General features: G+C 40.9%; 1 protein-coding gene across 1 annotated transcript; it reads left to right on the top strand.

The window, feature by feature from the left end:
* Positions 1-5056: 5056 nt before the first annotated feature.
* On the top strand, positions 5057-6755 carry LOC137502807 (piggyBac transposable element-derived protein 3-like). Its single transcript, XM_068229814.1, has 3 exons — positions 5057-5081; positions 5440-5750; positions 5838-6755. Exons 1-3 carry the CDS (start codon positions 5057-5059, stop codon positions 6567-6569), a joined length of 1068 nt encoding a protein of 355 aa, XP_068085915.1. The 3' UTR covers positions 6570-6755.
* Positions 6756-21507: the final 14752 nt, after the last annotated feature.

Raw genomic sequence — 21507 nt, 5'->3', positions numbered from 1 at the left:
TGTAATTTGTTAACTAATGTGTTGTGGGAAAACCTTTCTCTTCATCTGACAGTATACAGATATGTTTGAAAGTTACAATTGAGGAGTTCTCTGCAACGAAACGTGAAATTGAGATATTGATGGTTCAAGATTTTAAATATAAATATTTTATAACAGCTCGTAAAAGTACGAGGGCTATTTTTTTTTCAAGGTCCGATTGGTCACGAAATGAAACAGCAGTACAAATTTGACACTTTTCTATTAGTAACACTTACTGATACATCACAGCTATTTTTCAACATAGTCGCCTCGCAGATTGAGACATTTGTCGTAGCGTGGTACCAACTTGTCAATGCCCTCTTGATAGAACGTCGCCGCCTCCGTCTGTAATATCTTTGCATGCCGGTCTGCAGCGCCTCGTCGGTGTCAAAACGTTGTCCTCCTAGCCAGCCTTTCATGTGAGCAAAAAGGTGAAAATCTGATGGAGCCAGGTCCGGACTGTATGCTGGGTGATCGAAAACGTCCCACTGGAAACGCTGCAGGAGGTCCGTGGTGGCAGCTGCAGTGTGCGGCCGAGCATTGTCATGGAGGAGGACAATGCCTGATGACAACATCCCTCTCCGCTTATTCTGAATTGCCCGTCGTAGACGTTGAATAGTCGCACAGTATGCGGCTGCAGTGATGGTGGAACCACGTTCCATGAATTCCACCAACAGAACTCCTTTCCGGTCCCAGAACACAGTAGCCATACACTTTCTGTTGGAGAATGTTCGCTTGAATTTTTTTGGCTTACTCGGGGAGTGCGAATGCATCCACTGTTTGGATTGCTCTTTTGTTTGTTCCGTTTCAAAATGAACCCATGTCTCGTCCCCTGTGACAATTTTGTTCAAAAAATCCGGTCCTTCATCATGGTAGCACTGGAGAAACGCTAAAGCGGCGCCCATTCGCTGTGTTTTGTGACGGTCAGACAGCATCTTCGGAACCCATCTCGCACAAAGTTTGCGGTACTGAAGTGTCTCACTAACAATTGTGTAGAGAGCTGACCTGGAAATTTCAGGAAACGAAGCACTCAACACAGAAATTGTGAACCGACGATTTTCTCGAATTGCCTGATCCACACGCTGAACAAGATCATTGGTTGACACACGCTTCCTTCCCTGGCTGCCTGCATCATGGACGTCTGTATGTCCTGCTGTAAAGTTCCTGCACCATTGTCGCACTTTGCTGTCGCTCATGCACGTTTCACCATACACACGACTTATTCGGCTCTGAATTTCGGCTGCATTGCACCCCTCAGCCTGAAGAAATCGAATTACACCGCGCACTTCACACTTGGCGGGCGAAGCGATCGTTGTAGCCATGTTTACGAGCGCGCTGCACGTTCACTACTGACGGGACTGAGATGAGGCGCATAACGGTCATTTCAGAGACGTTGCGCAACACATCTGCGCAGCGGTTCATCATATATTCGTGGGCGTTTGACTGTCGCGACCGATCGGACCTTGAAAAAAAAAAATAGCCCTCGTAATTACAGACGCGATGACACAAATTAACTGTTGTTTACTCTTTTCATTTGTAACAGAAAGGCCGGCACAGTTGAGGGGTTCTTTGCATGGACATCTAACAGGTCGGTGTCGGAAGGAGGAGAAATAGAAAGCACTAAAGGACAAGGACAGTATCAGTGGCGGTGAACACCTAACACATTCGTGGATAGTTCAAAAGGGTTTCCTTTGTTCGATCACATTCATTTGACTTGTATGGAAGCTCCATTACATTGACAGTTGTTCGTTTCGAGTGACAGTGCAGGAAGCACACGGAGGTTGTGCTACGAGCCTGAAGACTATATGCATGCGCATGCAAATGATGTAATTGTTTATGCACAGATAACCCCACTAATATGCCTTTTCGTGTAAGCCGCCCTAAAACCAGAGATAGTATTACAGTTGACCACAAGGGTCCGCCACCTCCCAGAAGTTACTATTGCATTACTGGAAGACTTCACCAGTAGCTAATTCTGAACAGGTGTTCGTAATCGTGGGAAGAAATTTGCTTTACATCATGCGTGGAGAATCGTTTCCAGTGAAATTAATTTAATTACCGATAAATGTGGTACCAATATGCATTATTTTTATGATTGTCATACCTAGGTGAACTTGGTGCTATGTAAAACCAAGAATAGTGTTCACATCTTTTAATATTCGCTACAATACAGTTACTGTGTATTTTACTTTATTTTACTTTTGAGTGGTCACGGCTTTACTCCGGCTTTTCAGATCTACATTGGGGAGGCGGTGGGGTTGGTCTCCTCCTCACTAAAGCGAATGTACATCAGCAGCTCCTTTTATACTCACCAGTTGCTCCCCTCTCATGTTCTTCAGACCACTACAGCACATCTCTTGGAGGCCCACCATCAGGGTATTATGGAATGAAAACATTTCAGTAGTAGTCGTAATTTTAATAATAATAATAATGTTGTTGTTTTTACGTCCCACTGCGGTTTTCCAAAGTTGTCGAGGTGTTGGGAATTTACTCCTGCAGGAGTTCTTTTACATGCCAGGCAATCCACCAAATGAGCCCGACTTATTTCAGCACCAGACTGAGCCAGTATCGGACCTGCCAGCTCTTAAGCCGTCTGAGCCACTCGGGCCGGCAGTCGTGATTTTAGTTTTCTTGTACTCTCACAGATTAGTCTGGGGAAAATGAATCCTCAGTTTTACGGGTTCTATCACATTGAAGTGGAGAAGGAACTTTTAGTGAAATGATTTTGTACTGATTTGCCTTCTACTTTGGTGCATTTGAGGCATGAACAAAAGCTGTGAATCCCCTGAAAATGTTGTCACGAGCTGCTACTGGACAGTATAGATGTGCTCTCTGCCTCGTCAGGAGGGCAGACATTGGGAAGTGTAGGACAGGAAGAAAGCTGCATGAAGACAGCAAGAGAATAGCAACACATGACAAAGAGGTCAATACAAGTAATTGAAAGGAACATAGAATAAAGTCATGTATATATAGAAGATATGGACATGAGTAGGAAAAATACAATTATTCCTTTGTTCTTTCCCGTTATCTATGGCACTCGCTAATTCCTAACAAATCTTCAGTTTTATTTTAAGGGTTGACGGGTGTGTCCGAGCTTGGCAAACTGATTCGTAAGAGCAAAATCTGTTAACTACGTCCCTTCTCTCATTTCTCTGGTATGTCTCTTTAGTGACGCCTATGTCAGCTGATGGCGGAGTAGCTATTGGCGAGTTGTCATGCGTAGGTTTCATTGGATGCAGAAATTTACTAAAACAGATTTAAATGTCATAGAAATACTTGATACATTTAACCCTTACCACTCGTCTGTTGGGAGAGGCCCGACATGACATTGTATCGCCTACCGCTCGTCTGCAGTCTCTGAGCCAACAAAATACACAATGCTCTACTGTACTGCCATCTTTTGGTTCAGCATGGAACTTTGTAAAATCCAAATACTATTTGACAGTCAGTCAAAAATCTACCAGTATTATTTACATGGCAGTATAGCCATGAGCTGTGTCAAGTCCTCTCAATGCACGCGAAGGCTCTAGTGATAGTAAACAAACATGGTCGCCATGTGCTGTCTTAGCCATATACAGTGGACTGTTCAATGTTGTATATGTCAGGTAATTTTACAAAACCCCAGTATGTTCGCACCTCTATTCCTTCCTTCTACACTAAAGAATATATCTAATAGCATTTGACGATGCCTACAAGTGAAATGGCGATGTGTACCTTAACCCAACAGGCAGCTGATGGTGACGCGATCATAAATCGACAGATCCCGATTTCAGGAAATCGTCGTTAACAGTGGTTTTACGCTACAAACCACTGCGAGGTACAAAACCAGGGACTGAATTAGAGCTTTTACCGATAATTTGTTCAGTGAAATTACAAAAGAAACTAATTGGTATGTGATAACAATAGTAATAATAAAAATATAAAATAATTTATCTTAAATTACACATACTGCTTTCATTTGCTCCAGTAAAGCTTTCTGTAAATGTTTAAAGCCTAAATACATCATTTAAGAGAAAGTGCTATCTCTGAAATCATGAAAGACGAATATAGGTCATATAAGATAGAAATTCTCATTTAAAATACGAGTAGTAGAGACAACACAAAGAAGTTTAATTTAATGTTCAGATAAGGTGGTTTCACACTCGCAATGTTTTATATGACTTAGTAGTAGCCCAACCTTGGCACGAGACTTACGTCCTCACAGATCACATGGAATGGCCGTGGGAGGGCGGGGCTGAGCTTGACAGAGCTTTCCCGCTTGTCGTTTATCCTCTTCGCGTTGTCGTCTCTGTTCCTCTTCAAACACAGTAACTCATATAGGAACCGTGTATGATTCTCATTAAGCGTATCTCAGGACTGTGTGTTAATTCCAGCTCTTCCCATAGTATAAGCTGATCCTCGAAACGCCTCAAGGGGGCTCCACGAAGTCTTGTGCCAGAGCAGAGTTCACCATACAGAAGTTGACGAGGTAGCCTGGTTTTGGACGTGCCCTCTCCATTGGAGACGGTGACACGGTCCTCCACTTTGACGTTCAAGATGGATCTAACTATTCCCTTGCTCTTCTGATCAGTATTCCTTCACCTGTTCCTGGTTGTGCGGATCACACCCGTAACAAACGGTCCTTCCTCGCGCTCAGTCAGTTCCCTATCTGGATCAGTGGTAGAGTGTTGGCCTCCGGATGCCAAGCTAGAGGCTCAAACCAAGCAGAGGTAGACGTATTTTTGAGGGGCGGATGGAAAAAAGTCCCTCCGTGTCGTACGATGTCGGCATGCGACGCATTTGCTGTTAACCCGACAACAGCCACAGACGCCCAAGAGAGATTTGGTTTACTTCTCCGTCTAGCCCTTTCAGACCGTGTACGCACAATTGTGCGGGTTAGTATTTTATTTATCCCTGACTGTATTTGACGTTTTCTCGGCGCTAGACCGGACTGCAGTGATTGTGCGGGACACGTGGCGCATATTTCAATTGTTTTTAGTTAGCGTTTGACCGCCAGGGCAAAGTAAGAAGAGTTTAAAAAGCACAGTTGATCGGCGAGATGGCGGGAAGCAGTAGTGCCAAAAGTAAGTATTTATTTATTGCGTTTATATTTATCTAGAAGCTTTACTGAATAGTGGAATATATTCAGTGAAGTGTGTATATTGGTTAGTGAATGTAAATTTTGAAGATACATCATCGTATGTGATACCACGAGATTTTGAATTTTGATACGCACAATTGTGTGGGCTAGGTCTTCTTACAGACGATGCATAATGGAGTGCTGTGTTGTCACACTTGAGTTCTTGTGATATTGCTTTAGTATAATGTAATTTTTCATAATAAATCCTGTATGTCGTGATATTGCTTACACGAGCAAACAGAACTAGGTAGTAGTAAGGCCAAAAGTACTCATTTACATGCCTCATTTATTTTATATTTCAGAGTTCGAATCACTGGAAAATGACGAAGGAAAAATTTTGGAATTGCTAGAAGGAAGTGACTCTGAAATTGAAGGTCTCTCGGATGATGATGATGATGATGATGATGATGATGATGATGATAATTCTGCTGGTCTTCTTGAAAGACCAGAAGTGTTGTGCAATTCTGAAAGTGACAGTGAAGGAAATGAACCTGATGCAGTACCATCGCCAAAATTACCAGCACCCACTCCAAATTCTAGACCTTTACTCTGGAGACGGAAGCCTTTTTTATCGAAACCTACAGAGTCACCCTTTAATTACGTGGAAACAGTGGTAAGCACTAGTTTTATTTTTAATTGCATTTTGTAGATTAACAGAAAGTATTCAATGGCCTCATACGTTTTTTTTTCATTTTTTCAGGACCACACAGTCAAGAGGCCATTGGAATATTTCTCAGAATACTTCCCAGATGACTTTTTTGAAACTACTGCGTACTACACCAACAATTACTCATTGTCTAAGAATGGAAAAGAATTGAAAACTAGTGCATCCGAAATTAAAAAATTCTTTGGAGTAAATATAGTTATGGGGAATATTCCATATCCACGAATGAGAATGTATTGGCGTGATGATGTACGATTGGACATTGTGGCATCTGCAATAGCTAGAGACAGGTTTTTCGATCTTAGACAGTGTTTACATTTTGTGGAGACAGTTGCAGTGAATTCTGAAGAAGTTTCAACTAACAGACTGTGGAAGGTGCAACCAATTATTGACACTGTTCGTAAGAAATGTCTTGCCATCCCACGTGAATCCAAGTCCTACTCGGTCGATGAACAAATGATCCTGTTTACTGGGCGGTGTAAGCTCAGACAGTATGTGAAGAATAAACCAAGGCCAGTAGGACTAAAGAATTTCGTTATTACTACCTCTTTTGGATTAGTAGTAGACTTCGAAATTTACCAGGGCACAACCACACCATTACCAGAGACACAATTGGGACTAGGGCCTTCAGTAGTTCTGCGATTAGTACAGACTCTCCCACCTGGTAGTTATGTATATTTTGATCGCTTCTTCACAACCGTGGGACTGATGGATAAGTTGATAGAACTTAATCTGGAGGGTACAGGCACCATCATGCTATTAGGTTGAAAGGGGTACATTTCAGTCATGATTCAAAGCTTACACAGGATGACTATGAAGAATTTTGTAGAAGCGATGAGAAGTTGGTAGCAGTGAAATGGCGAGATAGCAAGTGTGTTACACTTTTGTCAACATGTAGTGGAGCAGAACCAGTGGCAAATGCGAAAAGATGGTCTAAGAAAGAGGGAAAGTATAATGAGGTACCATGTCCCTTTGTTGTACGCTGTTACAATCCATGTATGGGTGGTGTTGATATTTGTGACCAGCAAATGGAGTGCTACCGTACATGGATAAAAACCAAGAAATGGACCCTCAAGGTATCCCTGCATTTCTTGGACCTCGCCTTGGTAAATGCATGGATGGAATACCGGGAGGATTGCAGAAAGGCTCATATTCCTGCCAAGGATAATTTGGACTTGCTTGGGTTTCGAACAGCTGTCTCAGAAGCCCTAATTGCTGCACCAACCAAAAAACGTAGACATTCAACAGAGAACTCGAGAACTAGAGTCGCGAAAATCCCTGCTCTGGACAAGAGACTCGATGGCTATGACCACTGGCCTGTAGTTGATGAATTAAAATCGGCAAGGTGCTGCCGCCAAAAGGACTGCAAGAGTCGAACTCGTACACGATGTACGAAGTGTAATGTGTATTTGTGTTTGAACAAGGATTTTAACTCCTTTAAGTTGTTTCATACTATGAATTAGAACATTTGAACATGTACTGAGCTGAATTTTTCTGTGTGTGTAATGTGTGAAGTAAGTCCTGACACGCACAATTGTGTGGGTCCTTTTTTTCGGATGTTAGTTTTAATTTTGTAAAATAAACTATCAATATGTGTATTGAGGAGCATTTTAGTCAGTTTTTGACATACAAACAAAAATTCACACCCCCAGTTTTCTTTCAGGTCTGAAAGGGCTAGTAAGCCTAGAGTAAAATGGAGACCAAGCCACCAGATGGCTTCTTTTTAAGTTTTGACACGGTATCTGAGGCAATATTATTACTAGTTTATACCCGTGTGCGCTGCTATGCCTCAATAAATAAAAAGTGCTTTTTAATTAATTCTACTTAATGCTATTTTTATTAACATTTTTCTTCATTATTTTTGGTTGTTATTTATATTTTTCTTATTACAATTTAATTTACAAAACAAAGAAATAATTACTGTAAATATGTTCTATTTTTTTAGTTTCCTGTGTCTATTAATTTGATCTAACTATTTGTATTTGCTTACATAAATGGCGATTTATTTGCATGATGCACGATGTTCATTGCAACGCGAGTGGATATACGACCATTCTTCGTTTTTCCATCTGGTGCAAAAATGAACAGATTCCTTGGCAGTGAATTGCCTAGTTACATGAACCTCCCAGCAAGAAAAGTACTTCATAAAACAGGCGGCATGTTCCTACATACAGCATTTCTAAGTCGCTGTTACCCATCAAGACCGATCCAAATCTTGGTGCGGCTCTGTAGAAAGAATTACATAAAATAAATATATTTCCGTTGACTGTTCAAGAAATGCAAGATTTTTTCCTGTACTACCGAGACGATTTGGAAGATTTTCGTACAAACTGCACCTTTTAACTCCCCCTGGTTTAAGAGCTTGAGTTCTGTGAAATTTACACGTCAGCGGAGTTGTGCTGTAAAAAGTAATCATCTATTTCTATGATGTAATGCATCATACCAGCTGGACGCAGTAAACCCAGGTATAATGTTCTATATTGACAGTAAAATTTCTTAATATTGTACGCATTAGGAGGAGGTCATTGGTAGTGATGGGCAGTCTGAGACTAGGTCTCAAGATTTCTCGGGATTTCTCGAGACTAGCGCAGACACTATTTCTCGCGAGAAATTTCGAGAGATCTCAAGCATTGTCCCCGCATTGTGCAGCGAGCAGTGTGTCGTGCGCCTACAGGTACTCGGAGCTGAATGTTGTGTGTGCCGAGTATGCGAATAGCCAACCACGGGCCTTCTCCATTTCGTAAATACGTGTCAACAAACGACTAGGGTGTTCTTCTACCGAGGTCTGTTTTGACGCAGTATAACATAATTATAAAGGATACGCATTCTGGCATTGTATGCACTGGTAGGTACACGAATGAGTGGTTTAAGTGCAGAACCTGACGGCTTCTGTAGGTACAAGTACCTGCATACCAGAAGCGTGCATTATTCGAACTCAAGACGAGGTAAGATGCGCCTTGCTGCATATGCAACCACCATTACGAAGGAGTGGAATGTGTAATCTAAAATGCTTCAGTTTGCTCCCATTCTTTCGACAGATAGGTGTACATCGTTATCAGACCCCACATTCAATATCACATTATGACCACAGCTTGTGTTTACTGATATTTTGGTGACGAAGGAAATAATTCCTTACAATGTTATAGAGTATTCGCGTCATATGTAAAGTTAGCATAATTACCCAACAACAACAACAAAAACAAGAGTACAAGCAATTCCATGGAAAGGAAATATTACAAAAAGTACTACTAATTCAACATTCTAAATCCAGCATCATCATAAACAAATTCTGTATTTCCAGTGCTTAACACTACCGCTTACAATACTATAGGTTGAACTTTCTACTAGCTTAACATTACAAGTGATAATAAAGTGAAGTTAAACCATCATTACCCTACAACTATAACAACAACGAAAGAAAATATGGCAAGAAATACTACTAATTTAACTTTCTAAATCCAGCATCATTATACATAAATTCACACACAACTTAAGTATTTCCATTACTTAACACTATGGCTTACAATACTGTAGGTTGAGCTTCCTACTAGCTTAACACTACAAGTGATATTAAAGTTGAAACATAACTACCCAACAACTACAACAAGAGCACAACAAGCAGTTCCATGGAGAGAAGATTTTAGAAGAAATACTACTAGTTTAACGTACTAAATCCAGCAGAAAATCACAAATTCAGTGACCATCGTTTACAGCTTTTACGTTTCATTTTACACTAGCACTAATCATCATCTTAGGGGCTGCCTGGCCGAGGCGGTAAAGGCGTGCTCGGTTCACCCGGAAGGACATGGGTTCGAATCCCTGCCAGGAAGTTGTAAAATTTAAGAACCGAGATTTCCACTTCCAGAGGTGCACATGGCCCTGAGGTTCACTCAGCCTACACCAAAACTGAGTAGCAGGTTAATTCCTGGGGGCAAAGGCGGCCGGGCGTAGAGCTAACCACTCAACCGCATCAAGTGTCGAGGTTACCTTCCACCCCTCCAAGGGCCTTCGTGGCCTGTACGGAGATGACTTTGCTTTTACTTTTACTAATCATCTTAAACGATTTGATACTGGAAGAGAATCTATCAGACTGCTGCAGGTAATTTATTCCAATCCCCTATGGTCCTGTTTATGAAGTAAAAATTGCCTACATCACTACGCTGTTTATTATTACACTACTGTAAGTGACCATTGCCACCGGGATATTTCCCATTTGCAATGTGTTTGTTAATAATAATAATTAGGTACTTCGGTATATGACAGTGTAGTCCGGCCCCGCGGTGTAGGGGGCAACGCGTCCGCCTGTCACCCGACGGCCCCAGGTTCGATTCCCGGCTGGGTCAGGGTTTTTTGATTGTAAATGATTAATATCCCTGGCTTGGGGACTGGGTGTTTGTGTCGTCCTTAACGCTCCTTTCCTCACATTCAGCACTCTACATTTCCTCCATTCCAATTACACGCAGGTTCATATCACATGGTGCAAGTAGGGGCAAAAAAATCTCTTTAGGTCGACGCCCAGAAATAATGTCATTTAAAAAATGACAGTGGAATGTGTAATTGTGTCTAATTGTACGTGACAACTTGTAGACGATGTCCGAAATGCAACGTAAGTTGTGGATGTCGGTTATTTTGAAGAGATGCCACATAGCACAGCCCGCTGTGTTGTTTATTCCAAAGAAGTAAAATACGTCGACAGAAATACTTCTGGGATGATCCGACACTTAAAAACACATACTATAAATGAAGAGGAACAGTCACAGAACACCTCCGGCCCGGTATGAATCACAAAAAGCTACCCTGCCGACACCGATTTTGAGGCATCCAGGCAGGTTTACATCCTGATAACAGTTATTAACAAATTATACCGGTTATTCAGCTAAGAAGTCCGCCTGAAATAACTCGTGATCAGTTTAAGATACTGGCATTCTGTCTTCACTTTCGTTAATGGTATTAAGCAGCTCATAGTTCAACATGCATTGATTTCCTATACTTTTGACAAAATTTGTCATCACACAGGTTTCCATATGAGAACTGCTGATTATAACTATCAAGCTTACATTCGTACTTACTGGGACGTCGCGTCGCACAGCTCGCAGCACACGAGAATCGGTCTCGAGAGCATTGCCCATCACCCCGGCTGAAAGAATTGGAGCAAAGTCGGGCATTTAGATTACACGTTCCACTCATGTGCAATGGGGGTTGCACACGTAGCAAAGCACATCTTCCCCGTTTCAAGTTCGAATAATGCACGCCTCTAGTATCCAGGCAGGTGTACATCCTATCTACAGTTATTCACAAATTATGCAGGGTTAGTCAGCTAAGACCTCAAATGAGCCGTAAACAATTGGAAGATACTGACATTCAGTTTTCACTTTCGTTAATGGCATTAAGGGGTTCATAGTTGAACATGCACTACTTCAGGCTTTTGACAAAATGTATTGGCTCACACGTTTTTACATGAGAACATTATTTCACTGAATAACTGCCAATGATATACTATCAAGTTTACAGTTGTATTGTAGTTACTGGTACGTCGCACAGCGTGCACTACAGGAGGATCGGTCTCGAGAACTCGAGCGAGAGCGTTGCCCATCACTAGTCATTGGTGAAGGAAATACCTTGCAGCGAACTCCTCAGTTTACGTTTGACTGACTGTCGATGGTTGTCCTCGTGTGCCAGTCTCACTCTTCTTGAACACGAGTTATAACTTTCTTCCTTTTTTCAGTACAAATCTCTGAAGATAATCTTTACTTGTTACTGTGTTCATTTTATTTCCTGGTCAGATGTTGAAGCTGGTAGATCGACAAGTGTTCCTGATTGCTGGACAGAAGGGAAGATGGGCTAAATTAATATATCTCTGAAGTACTCCCACTCAAACATTCCTCTTCACAAGCTTGGAAAGGCAGCAGTCATAAAACTCTGGACAACAGGAAGAACAGCGCCTTCTTCAAAGCTGAGAACAAGCTTAAGTCTCTAGGACTGTAGTGGGATGGTCCCAGAAGAGGTTCTCGCTGTGACAGAGGAATGTCCCTGAAGTGCACATGTTACTTCCGAATACGTTAAACTTATTTTCAAAATTACCTTTGCAGCCTCTTCCTTGTCCACTTGCAGGGGCCCTTTCATTGCCTGGTAGTAATACTTTTATTGTAAGAACCTCAGAAAATTTGCTCAACATAAACTTGATGCAGGAAGTTATTCAACTTCTTTTCCGTGTGGTTTACAACGAACTTGTACTATTTGATTCTTTTGAGACACAATGTTCATCCCTCTTGCAGTCAGCCTTGACTGTCAAACTGATTTTTAGAATAATTTCCCCCTTTTTTTTTTTTTTAAACTGTAATTTCAACAATATTTGATCAATCTGGTCTTAGAATTTGTTGTTTTAGAAACAGAAGGATGAAGAGCAAACTAATGAAACTATTGACAATATGATAGCAATAACTTGTGTTGTAGGTGGTTAGATCCTGGTGTATTTTTGAACATAATTTGTGTAACAGTATGTTAGCAGTTGTTATAGGGAAGAGCATGGTGGTGTTTTAGCCTCAAAACTCCTAGGCACCTTGTGATACAGTGCAGGTGAACCAGAATGTACGAGCCTTTGTTGCTAAAATATATTAAACGTTGAAGCCTCAAAGTAGATAGCAAAATCACAAAAAGAAATGTTAAACATCTGATACTTTTGGTGATAAGAAAGGAATGATTCACATTTTTTAACAGCAATCGTGATGACTCTTCAAATAATGAAGGTAGGGTTAAGCAGTGTCGACTCTGGGAGATCTGAGTCTTTTTCCTCCTCACAAGAATTAGGCCCATTGACCTGTTCTGATGTTTCTCTTGCCCACTGGTATGTTATCTAATTGGGTTCAGTTTGTCTTCCATTTAACTCTTTGTCAAGTATAGCTTAAACCTTAACGCCTTGGAATACTTGGATGTGGCATTTGCTGATGGTGGTTCTTAACAACAGACACCGGTATAAAACTAAAGTTGTCGTTCTTATTCTAAACAGTTTCACACATTATTTGATATCAGCGTGTCTCAGTCACATCCAAAATAGTTTTTCTTGAAACAGATATATTTAAGATTTGGAATTCATAAGGGCTCTTTTGGAGCTCATTCTCTGTGTTGGCTAACAGTATCTGATCTCACTATATAAGGTTAGTCATGTCTGTTGAGGTGAATACTGTGGCAGGCAGTGTGAGAGATAAAGACTCTTTTTCCTTTGTGTACGTTTCTATCCTCCTTCCTAGCTAGGAAGTGGGAAGTAATCACAGGAGACAGGTCCAACCTTTCGAAGAACAAAGGCATCTGTAAAAAAAGAAAATGCGCTTCCCATTACATTCTCCATTAAACTTCCTGCATCAGACTGTGTTTCTTGTTATTCTAATTGCTGTACTGACATTGTTACTTAATTAAATATAAAATGTTTGCGTCATTGTGGAAGAATTTCCAGAATGTATGTGTTTTATTGAACATGAACCTAGCTGGGGAATTTGTCCATTTCCTTTCTCTTCCCTTTAGGCCTAAGTCATATTTTCCCCATTAAAGTGTAATTGCTCAAAACAAAGAATGAGCTCATGGTATTTTATTTTCCTTGCACCTAATACTTTTAAACATTTGCATGTGCTCATTCCTTTTTGAGCACCTGTACATAAGTTTCATGTTTCCTAAGATTGCTTGTTTTGCTTACATATTCTTTCTTCCCTCTTACAATACAGCGTTCATAAAATGTTTTCTCTCTAAGTCATATATAGAAAGTTAGGAACACTGAAGGGAATGCAATGACAGGTTGGTATGTGAAGAGGGAGAACAATCTGTATATCTTCATTCCTTCCAGCGAGCCGGGTACGATGTTAATAATAATAATAATAATAATGTTATTTGCTTTACGTCCCACTAACTACTTTTACGGTCTTTGAAGATGCCGAGGTGCGGGAATTTAGTCCCGCAGGAGTTCTTTTACGTGCCAGTAAATCTACTGACACAAGGTTGTCGTATTTGAGCACCTTCAAATACCACCGGACTAAGCCAGGATCGAACCTGCCAAGTTGGGGTTAGAAGGCCAGCGCCTTAACCGTCTGAGCCACTCAGTCCGGCAGGGTACGATGTTTCTCTCTAGGGCGTCCAATTGGTCTTCATCCCGGAAGATACTTCCTTGGTGTTCGAGTCTCCTGCTTCCGCTTAACGTAGCCACTTCCGCCTTTCTTTCGTGGTCCGGTTGACCTGCAGGTCTCTTTGTATCTGATCATTCCTAATTCTGTCCTTCCTTGTTTTCTGTGCAGCTGATCTAAGGAACTTCAGTTCACAAGTTTGCAGTTGACTTCCTTCTTACAACATGCACATTATACACTGTTGAATCCCCTGTGGGTGGGGGATGAAGAATACACCCACGGTATCCCCTGCCTGTCAAAAGGGGGCCAAGGGATGTTTAATTTTGAAGCATGAGATCACCTGTGATTAGTACCACTATGTGAGGAATATCGTGGGTCTGTGTATGGATCACTGTGGGTTTACAGTACCCGTGTATAGCACCCGCCACTATGACGGAGGCTTACCCTCTGTCCAGATTTGGTTTTATACCCCAAGAAGATAAAGAGGCTATCCTCACTGGAGTGTTTCAACATCTGGTTATGGATATCGTGGGTCTGCATTCCGAGGAACACCACGGGTCTGGGCATTGCTTGTGGTTAGTACCCACTACGTGAGGAACACCATAGGTCTGCCTTGCCTGTGCATAGTACGTTACCTGTGAGTAGTACCATAAAGTGAGAAATACAATGATTCTACTTTACTAGCGATAAATACAATTATGAGGGGCCGCTGACCTGGATTTTGGACACCTTTAGACAACAAGTATCATCAATTCAGGAATGTGTTTTGGAAGCGGCCCCTTGGTCTACATATACCATTGTTTTAAGTCGTTTGTGGAAAGGTGGCGCATTGCGGGTCAGATCCACTCATTGTTGATCGTTGTCTTTTTGAATTCTAGCCAGTGGATTGATTTTGGAATTATTTTAAACTTTCAATATTGCATGGTTCATGGTGTGCGGTACTGTATTCACGTCCTAGTTCGTGAACCATGGCAACGGCTGAGTGGCGTAGTAAGTGGTCCTGAGAGTCGGGATATAAGTTGCTATGGAATGGGAGTGGGCATCTCGGACATATTCTGAGTCTTGGCCCTCTTTGTGTTCAGGTGGTCCATAACCCGTTAGAGGAGAGATCCTCACTTGGACTATGTGCAAGTAGGGTAGCATCCTGCTTCATGAATCTACCGAGCTCAGAACATTTTAAGCAAGCCTTGGACCTATGGGAGTAATGGAGTCCCACTCCCATTTGACAGGCAAGGGACTCCTTGGAAACAACTTGGCGAACGAAATGGAATTCGATGGGGAGCTATCAATATTAATGGGGCTTATGGAAGAAAGAAAGTAGAACTGGCTGAGTCAGAAAAGAGGATGCATCTGGATGTGCTAGCAGTAAGTGATATTCGGGTAAGGGGAGATAACGAGGAAGAGATAGGAGATTATAAAGTGTACATGACGGGTGTTAAAAAGGGAAGGGCAGAGTATGGGGTATGACTGTTTATCAGGAATACTATTGCACGCAACATAGTTTCTGTTATGCGAATTATGTGGGTAGGACAGTTAGAGGAATTAGGACGAGAATAGTTTCAGTGTGTTCACCATGTGAGAATGAAGTTGACAAGTTTTATGGAGCATTGAGTGACATCGTAGTCAGGGTGAACAGCAAGGATAGGATAGTGCTAATGGGAAATTTCAATGCGAGAGTTGGAAATAGAACTGAAGGGGTGATTGATAAATGTGGGGAAAATATGGAAGCTAATGGGAATGGGAAGCGTTTGCTGGAATTCTGTGCTAGTATGGATTTAGCAGTTACAAATACATTCTTCAAGCATAGGGCTATTCACCGCTTCACATGGGTGGATAGAGGTACCAGATCCATAATAGACTATATCTAACCGACTTCAAATTCAGGAAATCTGCTGGGAATGTATGGTTTTTTTGGGGATTTTTCGATTTAACAGACCACCATCTGATCTGTAGTGAACTAAGTATATCTAGGGCCTAGGATAGAGAAAGTGAAATCTGTCTGCAAACGAATAAGGGTAGAAAATCTCCAGGGCGAGGAAATTAGAAGTACGTGGATATAATTAGTAGGAAGTTCCAAACAGTGGACAGTAAGCAGGTTCAGGATGTGGAAAGAGAATGGGTGGCATACAGGGATGCTGTAGTAGCAACAGCAAGCGAATGCCTAGGAACAACTGTGTGTAAAGATAGGAAAAAAAACTAACATCTTGGTGGAATGATAAAGCGAGGGCAGCTCCTAAACATAAAAGGAGGCTTATCAGAAATGGCTCCAAACAAGGGCTGATGTAGACAGGGAATCATACATAGATAAAAGAAACAGAGCAAAACAAAGAGTTGCTGAATCAAAAAAGAAGTAGTGGGAAGATTTTGGTAAGAGCCTGGAAAGGCTAGGTCAATCAGCAGGGAAACCTTTCTGGGCAGTAATAAAGAATCTTAGGAAAGAAGGGAAAATGGAAATGAACATTGTTTTGGGTAATTCAGATGAACTCATAATAGATCCCAGGGAATAACTGGAGAGGTGGAGGGAATATTTTGAACATCATCTCAACGTAAAAAGAAATCTTCCTGGTGGTGTTGCGAACATCCAAGCTCATGAGGAGGAAAATGATGGTGAAATTATGCTTGAGGAAATAGAAAGGATGGTTAATCAACGTCAATCTCATAAAGCAGCAGGAATAGATGAAATTAGACCTGAAATGGTGAAGTATAGTGAGAAGGCAGGGATGAAATGGCTCATAGACTAATAAGATTAGCATAGAGTGTTGGTAAGGTAACTTCAGATTGGACAAAAGCAGTAATTGCACCTATATATAAGCAAGGGAACAGGAAGGATTGCATCAACTATCGAGGTATCTCGTTGATTAGTATACCAGGCAAATTATTCACTGCCATCTTGGGCATCTTGAAGAGGAGGGTGTGATCAGTGGTTGAGAAGAAGTTGGATGAAAACCAGTGTGGTTTCAGACCACAGAGGCCTGTCAGGATCAGACTTTCAGTATGCGCCAGGTAATTGAAAAATGCTACGAGAGGAATAGGCGGTTGTGTTTATGTTTCGTAGATCTAGAGAAAGCATATGACAGGGTACCGAGGGAGATGATGTTCGCCATACTGGGGGACTATGGAATTAAAGGTAGATTATTAAAATCAATCAAGGGCATTTATGTTGACAATTGGGCTTCAGTGAGAATTGATGGTAGAGCGAGTTCTTGGTTCAGGGTACTTACAGGGGTTAGACAAGGTTGTAATCTTTCACCTTTGCTGTTCGTAGTTTACATGAATCATCTACTGAAAGGTATAAAGTGGCAGGGAGGAATTCAGTTAGGTGGAAATGTAGTAAGCAGTCTGGCCTCTTCTGACGACTTGGTCTTAATGGCAGACTGTGCCGAAAGCCTGCGGTCTAATATCTTGCAACTTGAAAATAGGTGCAATGAGTATGATATGAAAATTAGTCTTTCGAAGACTAAATTGATGTCAGTAGTTAAGAAATCCAAGAGAAGTGAATGTCAGATTGCTGGAACAGGTAGATAATTTCAAGTATTTACGTTGTGTGTTCTCCCAGGTTGGTAATATAGTAAGTGAGATTGAATCAAGGTGCAGTAAAGATAATACTGTGAGCTCGCAGTTGCAATCAACAGTGTTCTGCAAGAAGGAAGTCAGTTCCCAGACCAAATTTACATTGGTCTGTTTTCAGACCAACTTTGCTTTACGGGAGTGAAAGCTGGGTGGACTCAGGATATCTTATTCACAAGTTAGAAGTAACAGGCATGAATGTAGCAAGAAGGATTGCTGGTACAAACAGGTGGGAACAATGGCAGGAGGGTACATGGAATGAGGCGATAAAGGCTAATTTAGGAATGAACTCGATGGATGAAGCTGTACGGATAAACCGGCTTCAGTGGTGGGGTCATGTGAGGTGACGGCAAGAGGATAGGTTACCTAGGAGAATAATGGTCTCTGTTATGAAGGGTAAGAGAAGTAGAGGGAGACCAAGACGATGATGGTTAAACTCAGTTTCTAAAGATTTAAAGATAAGAGGTATAGAACTAAATGAGGCCACAGCACTATTTGCAAACAGAGGATTGTGGCGACATTTATTATATTCACAGAGGCATGCAGACTGAACGTTGAAAGCCCTAACGGTCTATAATGATGTATGTTTTTCTCTCTCTCTGTTTACAATTTGTTCTATGTCGCACTGACACAGATAGGTCTTATGGTGACGATGGGATAGAAAAGGCCTAGGAATGGGATGGAAGCAGCCGTGGCTTTAATTAAGGTTCAGCTCCAGCATTTGCCTGCTGTAAAAATGGGAAACCACGGAAAACCATCTTCAGGGCTGCCAACAGTGAGGTTTGAACCCACCGAATGCAAGCTCACAGCTATGCAACCCAAACCGCACGGTCAACTCGTCTTGGTAAGACTACTAATAATAGTAATGTTGCCACTGATGCTTTCACGGCCCGTACTTATATACATGATAGGGTACAATATCATGCCAATAATAATGTTGTTTGTTTTGTGCCTCCCGCTGAAACGAGGGTGAGTACGCTGACCGTTCAGCCAAAGCAGTGGGGACTGGGAGGAACATACATGTTGTGTTAAGGTTTCAGAAATGAAAAGCTGTAATTAAGGAACAGGAGTGACAAAGGCCAAAGCAACATAAGAATTTATAAGAAATACTCTGAACATATCAATGCCATTAAATACAACAGATTCTCTGCTATACAGTAGGACAACACATACAAGAGTCCAAACATAATTTCACCAATATTTAAAAATACTTAAAATCATTAACAAGGGTCCTGTTCTAAACACTACTGAAAATTGTTTTATTCTCCTTGACCAATACTTCAGCACTAATTTCAATTTAAATGACATTTCTGAAAAACTCAATATTCTATTTGACTTCCTAATTCTTCTTCTCAAAAATACTAGTTTTCTAAACCCGAATTCAATTTTCCGTGCCTTACACAGTTCCTACCAACGTTTTCTACCTCCAATAACCCACCATAAACTATCCCTCCTTTATTTCCCTATCCTATCCTTTCCCATCCTCTTTTAACTTCCAATCCTTTTAATCTTCTCTAATCCTCCTTTATTAACTTATCCTATCTTTTCTTTTCACCTCTCCTCTTGATTTAATTTTTTTTTTTAAACCTACTTTCTGAACTAATTGTATACTAGCATACTATACTGCCACCTGCATTTTGGGTCTTTGCAACATTCAAATTTATACTCTTGCCTCGCGCTGCCCTAGACTACCTCAATTACGATCTGAATTCTTATCTTCAAGAAGTAGCGCACTTGTGCATATGCGTTTTTCATTTGTTTTCGGTATTGTGCTCTTTACCATTTTTCTCTTCACTATTGTTTTTTACGTCAACTGTTCTAAAGAATCTACAAGATCCTAGTTACATACTTCAGTTATATTACATTATATATATTTTCGCAACTGAAACAATTACACACTGGACCATTAAGCTAAGTTCCGTCGGCATTTGAAAGCACAGTGCCGGACATTATGTTGCGCTGATCTTCATTTTGCTTCAATCAAGCAACTCGTCTTCAACCTCTACACAATTTTGGGACTTCATATTTATTAAACTATGTTGTGACTTCGCACCTCACTTAACCGTTCACCTCTTCTCGTAAACATTTTGAGACACAGTGCCGAACTTTGCATGTGTTGTGCTACTTTCCAGAAGATTGTGCCTTGCTTCATATAAGTGACAGACCTTCTACTTCTTGTAGATTTTACGATTTAAAAACGTGCAGTGCTAATCTCCATTATCTTATATTGCTTCTTCAACTGTTTTTGTGAAAGACTCATCCTTTAATTTCTTATTTTCCTATGCATTGTTTTTGTATCCTTATTTGGCTAATGATGACCCAGATTGGGGTCGAAACTGGTACCGCTTCCGCTTGTAATTAAATAAGAATGTAACACTATTTCTTATTTACTTGTATTCAATAGGTTGAACTACGTTATTTGTTATTTCAATTTAATTGTGATACAATTCAATACAGAACATCATGAAATTTTATCTTTAAAAGGTCTTTTAGTTGGCCAAGATGAGCACCTAAATAGGGATCATGATAATAATGTAAAATCAATGGCCTCAAATTCCGAGGGACGAAAATTTTAGACGAATGGCTGCGAGGATTACTATAGTACAGAAGCCCGTTTCAATTCGAAGGACTCACAATCCGGTTCCTTCCTAGAAAGTTTGTCAATCAGACGAACACATGCATAGTCTTTCTTTTGAAACTCGGACAGAGCAGTGAAACTAAAAGGGTAATTCTGAAGTAAACAGACAGGAAGATAAATATCGGGACTGCACCCGATCACACAATCAGATGTTTCAACACCATCAAACATGCGTAAAAAACAATCGGCAACAATGTTGTCTTTTTCCCTGACGTGTACAACAGTGAAATTATATGAAGACAGTCAGAGAATCCAGCGAGCCGTTCTTCCTAACTTTTTGACATTTGCACTCATGGACAACTTGTAATGTCAGTATGGACTCAAAAATGCTGATGCTCGAGGTAGGAATGGAATTTCTCGATGCCAAGGACTATGGGCGAACATTATTTCTCATACGTGGAATACCTAGTTTCAGAATCAAGTAATCTCTTGCTAAAGTATGCAGTAGGAGCCAGACTATCATCCTCAAGCTTTTGATTCAGTACAGCGGAGACGGAGGTCATGGAAGATTTACGCTATATTACCTCATTAAGTAGGATGTCGTGCCAAATCCTAAGGGAATGCACCAATCACGCTGACCCAAGACGAAACCTTGGCCTGCTGGAGACTAGCCACCAATGGAGATACTGCTATTCTCGTCATTCGTTATTTACGTGCATCTGTTACTTAGGGAATTTACTCCTTTTTGATGTGTTTGTGTCATTTCAGCTGCACAAAATCATTTTGAAATTGAAGAAAGGAGGAGTCAACCGAGCGATTAGATCTTATAGCTCACGTTTCATTGAACTATCAAAAATGGAGGCATGAAAAATTTTAAAGTTCTGTATCAGATATCCCTCAGGTATGGCAGTACAGTTACAAGAACAAGTGATGCAACTCTCTTACGGTTAAACGACATGTTTCTGATGAAATGCAGGTGTCAGTACAAGATGTGACTGTCCACATAAAAGAATACAATGAAATGGTTACTGGATTCGATGACTATATTATGTAACCGCATCATACCAACAATCTTTAAATTTTAACTGAAAATGCTTGCAATTAGTGCGTTATTCAGTATCATTGGTCTTTCTAGAGGGGTAAATGTGCTACGTGCCATGCACAGACTTATGCATTTACATGCGAGTACCAGTTAGCTTCGAAGAAGCGTATCCGCCTGTTGTCAAGCTGAGTGTGGTGGTAGTGATTGTTTTAAGAGGAAGTAGAACTGGACAACCATCTCCTATATAACACTAATCAGAAACAAAAAATGGAAGGAATCCAACACTTAAAAAAATGAAGGTATCGGCCAAAGAAAGATAAGAGCCACGTAGGGCGTGAAAATGCTCTAATACCATCAGGGTCAGAAAATGAACAAGACTTGACCAAGGGAGGTCGGATAGGATAGTTGAAA

Source organism: Anabrus simplex, chromosome 12, assembly GCF_040414725.1.
Source record: "Anabrus simplex isolate iqAnaSimp1 chromosome 12, ASM4041472v1, whole genome shotgun sequence".
NCBI lineage: Eukaryota > Metazoa > Arthropoda > Insecta > Orthoptera > Tettigoniidae > Anabrus > Anabrus simplex.
This window is presented reverse-complemented; position numbering and strand designations above follow the sequence as displayed.

Coding starts and splice junctions, on each gene's coding strand:
- LOC137502807 (XM_068229814.1), top strand. CDS start 5,057: ATGGCGGGAAGCAGTAGTGCCAAAA. Junction 5,082..5,439: donor GGGAAGCAGTAGTGCCAAAA/GTAAGTATTTAT, acceptor TTTATATTTCAG/AGTTCGAATCACTGGAAAAT. Junction 5,751..5,837: donor TTAATTACGTGGAAACAGTG/GTAAGCACTAGT, acceptor TCATTTTTTCAG/GACCACACAGTCAAGAGGCC.